At 53.9% G+C, this 14,005-nt stretch overlaps 1 protein-coding gene across 3 annotated transcripts in view; it reads right to left on the bottom strand.

Annotated features, from left to right (window-relative positions):
- The window catches only part of prkcea (protein kinase C, epsilon a), an 877,089-nt gene that overhangs the window by 385,987 nt on the left and 477,097 nt on the right, over positions 1 to 14,005 (bottom strand). For all 3 annotated transcript variants that reach the window (XM_072510726.1, XM_072510720.1, XM_072510732.1), the window contains one exon: positions 1,290 to 1,324. In XM_072510726.1, coding sequence (XP_072366827.1) covers positions 1,290 to 1,324 — 35 coding nt within the window. The remainder of the gene's footprint in view (positions 1 to 1,289; positions 1,325 to 14,005) is intronic.

Below are 14,005 nucleotides of genomic sequence, written 5' to 3' on the forward strand. Positions count from 1 at the left end.
ATACATTCAACATCAGACAGATGATTCCCACCTGATGGCAAGTTTTACATTTATATTCCTTCTCAGTGAATAGAATCCAGCAGCAGGAATAATGTTGATTTTACCCCCTCAGAAAACATAACAGGTGGTTTGTGACAGTCACCCCCAATAGGCCATTGAAGTATAGGCCATTATGTGGCCAGGAGGCCTGAAACGACAGGCGGTAAAGAAGAATCTCCACCCCGCCACATACAAGATATCCTCAATTATTAATAATTTACAGCATATCACACCTGGAAGATTCAAGAGTCGGAGAGTTCTACAATTCGGTTAAACGGGAACATAAATGCTGCAAATATTTGTGAATGATGTCTCCAAGCAATTTTATTGGCACTGTGGAGCGCTTTTTCAGGCATTGGGCTAAAAGCCAAAAAGCCTATCAGAGACATGAACAACAGACACTTAACCAGTGTTCTATCAGCAAACACATCCACTGAGGCATGAAGGGTTGGTCGGCCTGTTCAGGGTGCCACATCATGAAAGGATTATCTTAAGAGGAAAGGTTGGACACGCTGGGCCGGTAACTATTGTGTTTAGTAGAGTGAGAGGTGACCATATTGAGAAGATGTTTCCCTTTTGGGAGATTCTAGAACTAGGGGGACACATTTTAAAGATAAGGAGCGGGATTCTGCGGTCCGCCAGCCGCGTTTGCCAGTGCGCCTCTGCCAGCAGTGGGATTCTCCATTCATCCACAGCTGGCCAATGGGGTTTCCCATTGTAGCCACTCCACGCTGTCGAGAAACCTGCGGGCATGGGTACGCTGCCGGTGGACTGGAGAATCCCACCGATGGAGAATTCCGCTGAAGGTGTCTCCAATTTACGACACAGATTAGGATTATTTATTTCTCTCAGAGTATGTGTGTGGAATTGTCTTCCCCAGAGAGCAGTGCAGGGAGGGTCACTGAATATTTTTAAAGCTGCGTTAGATACCATCTTGATTGTCAAGGGGTAGGCAGGCAAGTAGTGTTGAGGCCACAATCAGATCCGCCATGATCTTATCAAATGGTGGAGCAGGCAGGAGGAACCAAATAGCCTACTCTTGCTCCTAATTCATATGCTCATATGTCGGTGACATGGACTTCACAAATTCAAACTTGGCCTATCAGAAATCCACGTTTATCTTTTGTTTCAACATGCATCTGTCATAAAACCCCGTTCAGACAACTGAAATAGAACAGTGAAACTGTAGAGAACAGAAAAAGTATAAAGACAAATAACTGTTAATATAGAAATTTGAACTCATTTCTTACCCTGGCATTGGTATCCTTGTTTACCTATTACTCCCCTGTAAAATAACACAAAACAAACAAGTGTTAATTAGATTATTGGTATATTGCCATTTATGCATTAATTTTCAAAAACACAATCTCAGTTTAGTACAAACAATATTTCCACATGTTTAAAGTGGAGAAAAGAGTTCCTTTTAATCTGTTTTGGACGGGAGGGGTTTAATTTAAACAGCTCTGATTTCTCCTCTCGCCACTAGAAAGGTGTTGATTTCCTTTCCCCTTTATAAACGGTGGTGGATTTCCAAACCCCTCAGTTTTGGTGTGATCCAATTTCTATAAATAACCCCACAGAAAGTCGAGATAGCGTAAACTCAGAGGGTTAGTTTATTTGCACACATTCAAACAGGAGACAAGGATCACAATGTAGCCCCCTGTGCACTCACACAGTAAAAGAACAATAGAAAAAAGAAAGATCTAAAAGGCAAAGACCACAAAGAAAATAATTATTGTTTCATGCGCGTCCAAAGTCCTGAAATAAAGTCCAATGAGGTATCCCTTCGTGGAGGTCTGCAAGTTGCAACCCAATACTGTATAATTCACTATTCCAAAATAGTGTAGCTGGGACAGGTATTCAACCTGGCAGAACTTCTTTTCTGTGAGATGGCTTGCAGATGGTAAAATGGCAGACTGCGTTTTCAATCCAGCAAAACAATATAACTGGTTCCATCAGCTAGAGTCTCATGACTCCCACTTCTCCATTCTGACTTTGACAAAGGGTGAGTATCCTTTTGTCTGGGTTCCCTAGATTGTTAAATGTTCCAACCATTAAGACTTGAAAGGAACGTTGTGTGGCCCTTGGTCCTCGCAGATGAACAGCCGGCTGAAATGCAAGTGACCTTTGTATACTTCTCTTTGAGTTTGGTCTCTTCAGCTCACAGCGAGATAATGAAGTGTACATTTCTGCAAAAGCACAATGGTAGCTCTTTTTATTCAGGATTCTAGGCAGACATAGCTTCCGCCATTTGAAATGTTCACTGTCCTGTTTAGAAGTTTATAAATTAGCCATGACGATGCATAGACAGATATAAACATCCAGTTTGAAATCCTAGTACCTGGGCAAAACTATCATGCCAGTCTATGATTTGGGCGGGATTTTGAGCACACACACTGCATGTTTCGCGGCAGCGGAGATGGCCGGCCATTGGTCCCGCCCTTGTCAACGGAGTTTCCCGTTAAATGCACCTCTCGGCGCTGTGAAACCCATGGCACGGGTGCGCCTTTGCCGGGATTGTAAACTCCCTCTGTCGTGAATGGCCAGAAAGGCCATTCAACACTTTATGGCAAAGCCAGTCAAGATTTCATAAACAGAAGCACAACGTCATGAAGAATAAGAATAAGTTGTCATTTCCCCTAGTTTGCATTTTATGCTTCAAGATTTTACATTCACATAATATGTTATTAAACATTTGCATGTATTTATTGTATGATGCTGTCTGGAGGAGCAGACTGATATATTAAAGTTTCACTGAGGGTAATAGAGGTCTAAATACTGAAAGTATTTTATTGTCCTTGGTTGCCAGGGTTCAGTTGTTTGGGAAGTGAGAGGATTCTATTTACTTAGCTCTCTTTGTTCTATATACCAATTAATATATCATATGGCTTGTGGATTCATGCTCACAAGGAATTGAACAGGGGCTGACAGTATAATTTCAATTGAGGCTAACAGACAATAAAACGTAAGAAATAGCAAGGGGAGTAGATCGTACAGCTCCTTACCAACCTGACCTGCCATTCAACACAAAAAGGGTGGATCAGGGGCGAAATTCTCCGTTATCGGCGGAAAGTCCGCCGATCGGCGCAAAAAACGGCGCAAATCCGACTTGCGTCACGTCGGAAAAATGGGTCGATAGTCTCCGGCCCGAAATGGGCTAGCAGCGACGTAACAAGATCCGCGCTTGCGCAGTGGTTCACGCCGTGCAGCGTCATACGCGCTGCACGGCGTGACGGCTCATAAGGCCGCGCTGCTCCCCCCCACCCGACCGGAACACCCGACCACAACACCCGACTGGATGGCTGGCCGTCGCTCAGCCCCGAGGTTCGAGTCACACGATGTGGAGGCGCTCCTGGACGCGGTGGAGCAGAGAAGGGACGCCCTGTATCCCGGGCACGGCCGCAGAGTTGCCCCACGCCACAGCCGGCGTCTGTGGAGGGAAGTGGCAGAGGCCGTCACCGCTGTGGCCCTGACAACACGGACAGGCACCCAGTGCCACAAGAAGGTGAACGACCTCGTCAGAGCAGGCAGGGTGAGCCTCCCCATATCCCCCCCTCCCCATATCCCCCCTCCCCCATATCCCCCTCCCCCATATCCCCCCCTCCCCATATACCCCCTCCCCCATAGCCCCCCTCCCCCATAGCCCCCCTCCCCCATAGCCGCCCTCCCCCATATCCCCCATACCCCCCCTCCCCCATACCCCCCCTCCCCCATATCCCCCCATATCCCCCCTCCCCCATAGCCCCCATATCCCCCTCCCCCATATCCCCCCTCCCCCATATCCCCCCTCCCTATATCCCCTCTCCCCCATATCCCCCCTCCCCCATATCCCCCTCCCCATATCCCCCCTCCCCATATCCCCCTCCCCATATCCCCCCTCCCCCATATACCCCCTCCCCCATATCCCCCCTCCCCCATATGCCCCCTCCCATATCCCCCCTCCCCCATATCCCCCCCTCCCCCATATCCCCCCTCCCCCATATCCCCCATCCCCATACCCCCCTCCCCCATATCCCCCCTCCCCCATATCCCCCCTCCCCCATATCCCCCCTCCCCCATATCCCCAAGTGAATCCAGCCCTAACCTTAACCTCTGCAATGCACGCGCAACCGATGGCGTGCATTCATATACCTGCCTAACACTGTTGCCTTTTACCCCTGCCCCCCCCACAGGAGAAGCGCGCACACAACAATAGGGAGCATGTGAGGACTGGAGGAGGGCCCGCTGATGAGAGGCCACTGACCGTACACGAGGAAAGGGCCCTGGAACTGGCTGGCGGACCTGAGGACCGGGAGGTTGCTGATGCAGAGGTCGGGGGCGTACTAGCGAGTGAGCCACCGACAGCCCGTCCCCATATCCCCCCTCCCCTATATCCCCCTCCCCCGTATCACCTGATCACTGCCTGATGTCTAACCATGCATGCTTCATTGTGTATCGCAGGACCAAACGTCCAGGCACCCATCCCCGCAGATGCAGACCGCCCGCAGGATGCCCCTTGGAGACCACAGGAGAGGGAGAGACCCGCACCCTCCAGCATGCGACGCCCGTAGGATGCCCCTCAGAGACCACAGGAGACGGAGAGACCCGCACCCTCCAGCATGCGACGCCAGCAGGATGCCCCTCGGAGACCACAGGAGACAGAGAGACCCGCACCCTCCAGCATGCGACGCCCGCAGGATGCCCCTCGCACACCACGGGAGACGGAGAGACCTGGAGCAACAGGGAGACGACACCCCCGTCACGTGCGGGAGCGACCACCCAGCGACGAGGGGGGCAGCCACAGGCCCCCGTCACATCCGAGCCAGGACACCACTACCCAGGACAACACTACCCAGGACACCACTACCCAGGACACCCCTACCCGGGACAGCACTACCCAGGAAGACGAAATACCGGACAGTGACTCAGAGTGGATGGGTGGAGACGAACCCCCACCCCAAAGTGCCATGGACTCAGAGTGGGACGAAGAGCACGACACAACGCCACTGCTGTCACCAACACCCTCCACCATCGCAGAAACACTCACCACGGTTGGGCACTTTAGTGATGAGGCGTCTGGTACACTCACTGGTGCGCACAACAGAGCCGTCCCGGTACAGCAGGTGGAGGTAGGAGCAGCAGAGGGACCGGGCGGTCGGAGGGCAGCCCAGCCCAAGCGAACATCTGCCGCCCAGATGGATCCCGGGTTCCTGCAGTTACCACACCCACACATAGATCAGATGCAACCACCGACCCGGAGACGAGCAAAGAGTGTGACGGGCGGCTTGCGGCGGCTGCGGTCGCAGGTGGAGGAGTCCACCCGCGTCCAGGAGCTGGGAGTGGTGCCGGTCATGCGTGCCACCCAGGCTGACACCGCACGGGTGGCGTCCGCGGTGGAGGCAATGGGTGCGATGGTGTCAGACATGGGGAACGGTTTGCGAGGCCTGGGGCCTTACGTGCAGGCGGCGTCTGTGGCCCAGGAAATGGCTGCCCTCTCACAGGAGGTCATGAGCCAGTGCCAGCGCCAGATGGCAGAGGCGCTCAACGCCATAGCCCAGTCTCTGCAGGCCATGGCCCAGTCTCAGCAGGCCATGGCCCACTCTCTGCAGGCCATCGGCGCCAGTGGCCATGTGCGAGCCGGCGTCGCACTGTCACAGACAGGGTTTGACAACCCTCTGGGCTCCATGGTGCAGACCCCTGTCGATACCAGCACGGGCCTCCAGGACTGGCAGCGCCAGATGTCGGGGGGGCGTCGGATGGCCAGTCCGTTCGCATCCCCCACCCATGTAGAGGCCTGGGGGCCATCGGGCACCCCGAGGGAGGAGGAGGTGGCGTGGTCCGTCCCGGCTCCCTCTGTAGGGGAGGTCCCGGTACACCGCGACACCTCGGACTCCCCCCCTTCCGTCCCAGGTGCATCGGGTGACCAACAGGCAGGACAGGCTGGCAGCTCACCATCCCAGTCGCCCGGGCCGCAGCCTGGCCCATCTAGGCCAGGACGCCCCAGGAAACGGCTGCCAAAGGGATCCAGTGTCAGAGGGCAGGAATCACAGGAGTCCACCTCCAGTTCTGCTGTACCGTCTGGGGAACCACGTAGACGTAGTCAAAGGGCCCGTAAGGCCAAACAATTAGACACTGAGTAAGTTGGCACGGGTGCAGGGCACAGATGAGTTTTAGGGGCTAGGGCACGTGCATGAACTCCTTTGGTTATTAAAGTCAATGTTACACCTACCGAAGCTGCCTTTGTGCTCTGTCCAAAGTGTGCGGGGGTGTCATGTATGTTGAGCGCAAGTGTGTGTGTGAGGGGTGGTCTTACCTCAGCCCCAGGTGAGTCTGCCCCCTTCCCCTTGGGCCGCCATCAACATCCCCCGGGCAGAGGACGGGACCGTGCGCTGCAGTGTCACAGCCGCATGCAGGGATGGTCCGGGTGGATGGTGGTACTGTGGCCATGGGTCAGACATATTCCAACGATGTAGAGCCAGGAGCACATCGCAGGGCGGGTTGTCATCACCCTCCATGGCCTGCGATAGACACGCGTCCACCCGCAACTGTGTGAGCCCGGCCCGTTGTGCCGCAGGTGGATCGGCAATGGGGGGGGGGGGTGGGGGGGGGTGCATGCGGGTGGGGTGGGTGGGGAGGGGGGTGAGGGTGCTGGGTGGGTGGATGGGTGGGGGGTGGGGGTGGTCGGCTGTTGCCATGGTGTGCGGTCTGTGGCCATACTACCCGATTCCCACGCCCATCTAGTCAGTGAAGCGGGCGTCTATCAGTCTGTCCCGTGCCCGCTGGGCCAGCCAGTAACGGTGGACAGCCACCCGCCTGTGTCTACCCCGTCTGCCCTGACCATTGCCCCCATCCCCCTCATCTGGGGAGGACTGCGCCTCTTCATGCTGCTCCTCCACTCTGCCCTCCTCTGCCTGCGGCACATCGCCCCTCTGCTGGGCTATGTTGTGCAGGAAGCAGCACACCACAATGATGCGGCCGACCCTATCTGACCAATACTGGAGGGCGCCCCCAGAGAGGTCCAGGCACCTGAAACGCATCTTCAGCACACCAAAGCACCTCTCGATCACTCCCCTTGTCGCTACATGGGCATCATTGTAGCGGTTCTCCGCCTCATTGCGTGGCCTCCGTATAGGCGTCATCAGCCACGATCGCAATGGGTAGCCCCTGTCGCCCAGCAACCAGCCCCTCAGCCGGGGATGGCGTCCTTCGTACATGCCGGGGATGGATGACCGCGACAACACGAATGAGTCGTGTACACTGCCTGGGTGACGGGCGCAGACGTGCAGGATCATCATGCGGTGGTCGCAGACCACCTGTACGTTCATCGAATAGGTCCCCTTCCTATTAGTGAACACGGCCCTGTTATCTGCAGGTGGCCGCACGGCGACGTGCATCCCATCGATCGCGCCCTGGACCATGGGGAACCCGGCCACGGCAGAGAAGCCCACGGCCCGGGCATCTTGGCTGGCCCGGTCCACGGGGAAGCAGATGTAGCGGTGCGCCATGGCATATAGGGCATCTGTCACTGCCCGGATGCACCGATGTCTGCGATATGTCGGACAGGTCCCCACTCGGTGCCTGGAATGACCCCGTTGCATAAAAGTTCAGGGCCACCGTAACCTTAACGGACACGGGGAGAGGGTGTCCCCCGCCAGTGCCACGCGGTGACAGGTGTGCCAGCAGGTGGCAGATGTGTGCCACGGTTTCCCGGCTCATCCGGAGTCTCCTCCTGCATTCCCGGTCCGTGAGGTCCTGGTATGACTGCCGGGGCCGGTACCCACGGGGCGCCCTCGGGTGCCTCCGTGCCGTGGGGCCGCGACGTCCTCCTCCCCCTCCTCGTCCTGTCGGTCAGGTGTCCCTCCAGCCTGGGCGGCTGCCGCCTGCCCCTCTGCGGCAGCCTGCGCCGCCTCTCTGGCACGCTCCTCCTCCTCCTCCTCATCCAGGGCAACATAGACATGAGCGGCTGCCACCACGGCGGCCAACATCGCTGGATGATCTGAAAACATGACGGCCTGGTGGGGGGGAGGGGAACGACGACATGTCATCATTGCCCAAATCCCCTCCTCCCCCTAGCCAGGTGGCATGGACCGCATGGGTCCAACTGTTGGAGGCTGGCACCTGACCAGGTGGACCAACTCACTTGCCCTCCCATCCCCCTCCTCGGCACGGACCCCCCCCAACCTCCACCCCGGCACGGCACGGACCCCCCCCCCCCCCAACCTCCACCCCGGCACGGCACGGACCCCCCCCCAACCTCCACCCCGGCACGGCACGGACCCCCCCCCAACCTCCACCCCGGCACGGCACGGACCCCCCCCCAACCTCCACCCCGGCACGGCACGGACCCCCCCCCCAACCTCCACCCCGGCACGGCACGGACCCCCCCCCAACCTCCACCCCGGCACAGCACGGACCCCCCCCCCAACCTCCACCCCAGCACGGACCCCCCCCAACCTCCACACCAGCACGGACCCCCCCCAACCTCCACCCCGGCACGGACCCCCCCCCCAACCTCCACCCCGGCACGGACCCCCTCCCGGCACCCCCCCGGAGCCCAGCCTACTCTAACCACCCCCCCCCCCCCCCGCGCACGCACACACACACAACCCGAGACACACCTCTCCTCACGCAATCAGACTGCGGCCACGCCATTGCCTGCCCAGAGCCAACCCCCCAGGCCGTCACTCACCTCCACGCTGGTCGGCGTGAGCCTGGAGCACCGGGTCACGCCGATGAAAAGGAGGTTTGATTCACGTCGACGTGAACGGTCATCACGTCGACGGGACTTCGGCGCATCCGGAAGGGAGAATATCGGCAGACCGAAAATCGGCTGCCTTGCGCAGACCCGTGACATTCTCCGCGGCTGCGGCGCCATTAACGCCCCGCCGACTTTTCTCCCTTCGGAGACTTCGGCAACCGGCGGGGGCGGGATTCACGGCGGCCAACGGCCATTCTCCGACCCGCTGGGGGGTCGGAGAATGACTCCCCAGATGTTTCAACTGCACTTTCCTGCTCATTTCTCATATCCCTCAATTCGCTAAAAAGCTATCTATTTATCTATCTCAGCCTATATTCATCGATGTAGCATCCACAACACTCTGGAGTAGAGAATTCCCAAGATTCACGACACTGTGAGTGGATAAAATTATCCTCAAATTTATCCAGCCAGTGTGAAACCCTTTCAGGAATGACATGGAACGTAAGAAACCCATTGGTACAATCATCACACTTAAACATAAAGGGCGTAATTCAGCCACCACGTTGTGCCAGGCACGGAGATGGGGGCAATGGGTGAACCCTGCGAGAGCCAAAATAGGGCCCCGTGCCGTGCCGATCGCAAGCCACCCGACTCATCCCGCCCGGCGTGATCTGGATCACGCCCTCGGCATCATCCAGATAGATATTTAAATGTCACTTAAATATCTTGACGCCGCTTTCACCCGGCACCCGGGAGTCAACGGCCGCGCCTGTGAGACCTCAACCGAGTGCCATTTCGCGCTGGTTTCCACAAACATGGATCAGGCGTGATGGCAGCTTGGGGGGTCTCGCTGGCCATTAGAGACCCTCAGATGGTCGAGGACAGAGCAGGGTAGTACCCTGGCACTTCCCTTGGCACCCAGCCACCTTAGCACTGCCAGCCTGGCACCCTGGCTGTGACACCCTGGTACTGCTGGTGTGCCAGGGGTACTACCAGGGTTGTAGTGCCAAGGTGCCTGGGTGCCAGGTTGACACTGCCAGGGGTCGGGCCCTGGGAGGCCTTGCCCATGAGAGGAGAGTATAAGAGGCCAAGAAAAGGTTGATGGGGGGGGGGGGGGGGGGGGTAAGTCTTCTGAAAGCGGGAGGTGACTGAAAGGGGGAAGGGGAGAGTGTAGAGATTGAGGCAGCCAGTCAAAATGGCACCCCATCTGCGAGGAGCTGGTCCTGCTCGCCAGTGCAGGAAATCTGCCTAAGTATTGCCTCGACGGGGAGAAACTCCCCAAGGCCCAAAGAACCGGCAATGCCGATGAACAGCGGGGTGAATCTAGGTGCTGCAGCCACCAAGAAAAGAAGGGAAGGGAGGTGTCTGAGATGGACCAGGTGAAAGTGAAGGAGGGTTGATGAATTTTTCCAGGTCCGTACCAGAGCATGAAGCAGCACCAAAATAGTCATCGATGTACCGGTAAAAGAGTTGTGGGAGGGGACCAGGGTAGGCCTGGAACAAGGAATATTCCACATCCCCATAAAAAGGCAAGCATAGCTAGGACCCATTGCTACACCTTTGATTTGGAGAAAGTGGGATGAGGGAAAGGAGAAGTTGTTGAGAGATTAGAACAAGTTCAGTCACCCGGAGTAGAGTGGTGGTGGATGGGAATTTTTCAGGCCTATGTTCGAGAAAGAAGCGAAGAGCTCTCAGGCCATCCTGGTGTGGGATGGAGGTGTAGAGGGATTGCACATCCATGGTGAATAGAAGGCGGTGAGGGCCTGCGAACTGGAATCTATCAATATGACGCAGGGCATCAGAGGAATCTCGGATGGAGGTGGGGAGGGAATGGACCAGAGGAGTGAGGATGGAGTCAAGATGAGAGGAAATATGTTCGGACAGAGTGAAGAGCAGAAAGTTCAGAAGGAGAGAGGTTGGAATGGGTGAGGGGGGTAGAAAAATTAAGACGGCCAAAGTCCCGTCGACAGTTCTCAATGAATGGATCGAGGGCAGGTAATTGTCCCAGAGACCCAGAGTAACGCTCTGGGGATCCAGGTTCAAATCCCCCCACTGCAGATGTGAAATTTGAATTCAACAAAGAAATCTGCAATAAAATATCTAATACTGACCCGTGAAACCATTGTCGATTGTCGTAAAAACCAATCTGGTTCACTGATGGTTCACTAATGTCATTTAGGCAAGGTAATCCTTACCTGGTCTGGCCTACATGCGGCTCCAGACCCCACAGCAATGTGCTTCACTCTTAACTGCCCCTTCAAGGGCAATTAGAGATAGCCAATAAATGCTGGCACAGCATGTGATGCCCACGACGAATAAAGACAAAACAATAAATATTTTATATATTATTGAACTTACTGATTTAATTGTCTAAAGATATGCCTATGACATGAGGGTTTTACAAATGCTAAATTTTGAAAACATTTTGCCATGGTTGAATAAAATCTGCTGATTGCCATATGTACGAGATGGCTTTTGAAACTTTGGACTTGATGTGTTTTATGTATCGCCTGCATATTCTCGGCCATGAATTTCCTGCCTCAGAGCAAATGCAAATTTGAAATGCTGAATTCTGACCTGCACTCCATACTGCATTCTGAATTCAGTCATTAGGCATTTCTGCTCTCAGCTGAGAAAATAAACGTACAGTGAGAGTCTGTAATGGCTACTTTGACCTTCCCTCCCATTGAAACGGGCTCAGCATCAATCAGAAACGTTTCAATGATCTTCGCAGCTGCTAAACTGGGACGTGTGTACGTTTTTCTTTAACGTTCTCTCCTTTTCTGAAGGCATTAATTCACTTTTCTCTACCTTTGCCTCAGGACCTTCAGAAACCCACAGTTTTAATCAGGAATTCCTTTTGCCGAACTCCACCTCCTCTTTCATTCTTCTCAGAACCCATTTCCTCAATCGTACTCTGCAGGCTCACGGTTGCCAGTCTCTCTTTTATTGGTTTCTAAGTTTGGGGCATTTTTACGTTTTCACTCTTTTCTTCGCTAACATTCACAGAATGTTAAATGTTCACAAAAATATGTTGCAACTGCTGAATCAGTGGATAAATTTGCTTCTGCCATTCACAGCTGCTCATGGGTGTTACATTTACAATACCATTACTAAAATAAAATCTGTAATTATAGCTTTAAACAAAGCCACGCATAAGGAGTTAATTAAAAAATGGAACAAGTCAAAGGATATCAATTACATCTGCCTCTTATTCAAACTACTGGCCCTTGAAGTTGCATAATGTCTTCCATCAGGTTAAACTTGTCTGTGAGACAAGTTTAAGCTGCTGTGAGACAACAGCAGGTTTCCACATGACAGTAATGGAATTTACCACGCTAATGTCCAAATTCATCACTACTGCACTGACTAAAGACCGACCACCAACTTATCTGAGCAACGAGGGTTGGGAATAATTGCAGACTTGTCAGTGCTGTGCACAGCCCGAGAACAACTAAAAACGTTTGGAGCAAATGAACAATTTGGCTTCTGTTGTTCTTTTCTTAAAGGTTTATTGGCTTCGTAGCTGAAATGTCCTACTAAGGATACATATCCAAGCTATAATTTTTTGTTTTATTCGTTCTGGGCCAGCATTTATTGCCGTCCCTAACTGCCCTTGAGGGCAGTAAGAAGTCTTACAACACCAGGTTAAAGTCCAACAGGTTTGTTTCGATGTCACTAGCTTTCGGAGCGCTGCTCCTTCCTCAGGTGAATGAAGAGGTATGTTCCAGAAACATATATATAGACAGATTCAAAGATGCCAGACAATGCTTGGAATGCGAGCATTAGCAGGTGATTAAATCTTTACAGATCCAGAGATGGGGTAACCCCAGGTTAAAGAGGTGTGAATTGTATCAAGCCAGGACAGTTGGTAGGATTTTGCAGGCCAGATGGTGGGGGATGAAAGTAATGTGACATGAATCCCAGGTCCCGGTTGAGGCCGCACTCATGTGTGCGGAACTTGGCTATAAGTTTCTGCTCGGCGATTCTGCGTTGTTGCGCGTCCTGAAGGCCGCCTTGGAGAACGCTTACCCGGAGATCAGAGGCTGAATGCCCTTGACTGCTGAAGTGTTCCCCGACTGGAAGGGAACATTCTTGCCTGGTGATTGTCGCGCGATGTCTGTTCATTCGTTGTCGCAGCGTCTGCATGGTCTCTCCAACGTACCACATTTCGGGACATCCTTTCCTGCAGCGTATGAGGTAGACAACGTTGGCCGAGTCGCACGAGTATGTACCGCGTACCTGATGGGTGGTGTTCTCACGTATAATGGTGGTATCCATGTCGATGATCTGGCACGTCTTGCAGAGATTGCCATGGCAGGGTTGTGTGGTGTCGTGGTCGCTGTTCTGAAGGCTGAGTAGTTTGCTGCAAACAATGGTTTGTTTGAAGTTGCGCGGTTGTTTGAAGGAAAGTAGTGGGGGTGTGGGGATGACCATGGCAAGATGTTCATCTTCATTGATGACGTGTTGAAGGCTGTGAAGAAGATGTCGTAGTTTCTCCGCTCCGGGAAAGTACTGGACGACGAAGGGTATTCTGTCGGTTGTGTCCCATGTTTGTCTTCTGAGGAGGTCGGTGCGGATTTTTGCTGAGGCGCGTTGGAACTGTCGATCGCTGAGACGAGCGCCATATCCCGTTCGTACGAGGGAATCTTTCAACGTCTGTAGATGTCTGTTACGCTCCTCCTCGTCTGAGCAGATCCTGTGTATACGGAGAGCTTGTCCATAGGGGATGGCTTCTTTAATGTGTTTAGGGTGGAAACTAGAGAAGTGGAGCATCGTGAGGTTATCTGTGGGTTTGCGGTAAAGCGAAGTGCTGAGGTGACCGTCCTTGATGGAGACGAGTGTGTCCAAGAATGCAACTGATTTTGGAGAGTAGTCCATGGTGAGTCTGATGGTTGGATGGAACTTATTGATGTCATCGTGTAGTCGTTTAAGTGATTCTTCGCTGTGGGTCCAAAGGAAAAAAATGTCATCGATGTATCTGGTGTATAACGTCGGTTGAAGGTCCTGTGCGGCGAGTAGGTCTTGTTCAAACTTGTGCATGAAGATGTTGGCGTATTGGGGTGCAAATCTGGTCCCCATGGCTGTTCCGTGCGTCTGCATGAAGAACTGGTTGTCCAAGGTGAAGACGTTGTGATCCAGAATGAAGCGGGTGAGTTGCAGAATTGCGTCTGGAGATTGGCAGTTGACGGTGTTGAGTACTGAGGATGTTGCAGCAATGCCGTCGTTATGGGTACTGAGGATGTTGCAGCAATGCTGTCGTCATGGGGGATGCTGGTGTAGAGTGCC

This window comes from Scyliorhinus torazame, chromosome 1, assembly GCF_047496885.1.
Source record: "Scyliorhinus torazame isolate Kashiwa2021f chromosome 1, sScyTor2.1, whole genome shotgun sequence".
Classification (NCBI taxonomy): Eukaryota; Metazoa; Chordata; class Chondrichthyes; order Carcharhiniformes; family Scyliorhinidae; genus Scyliorhinus; species Scyliorhinus torazame.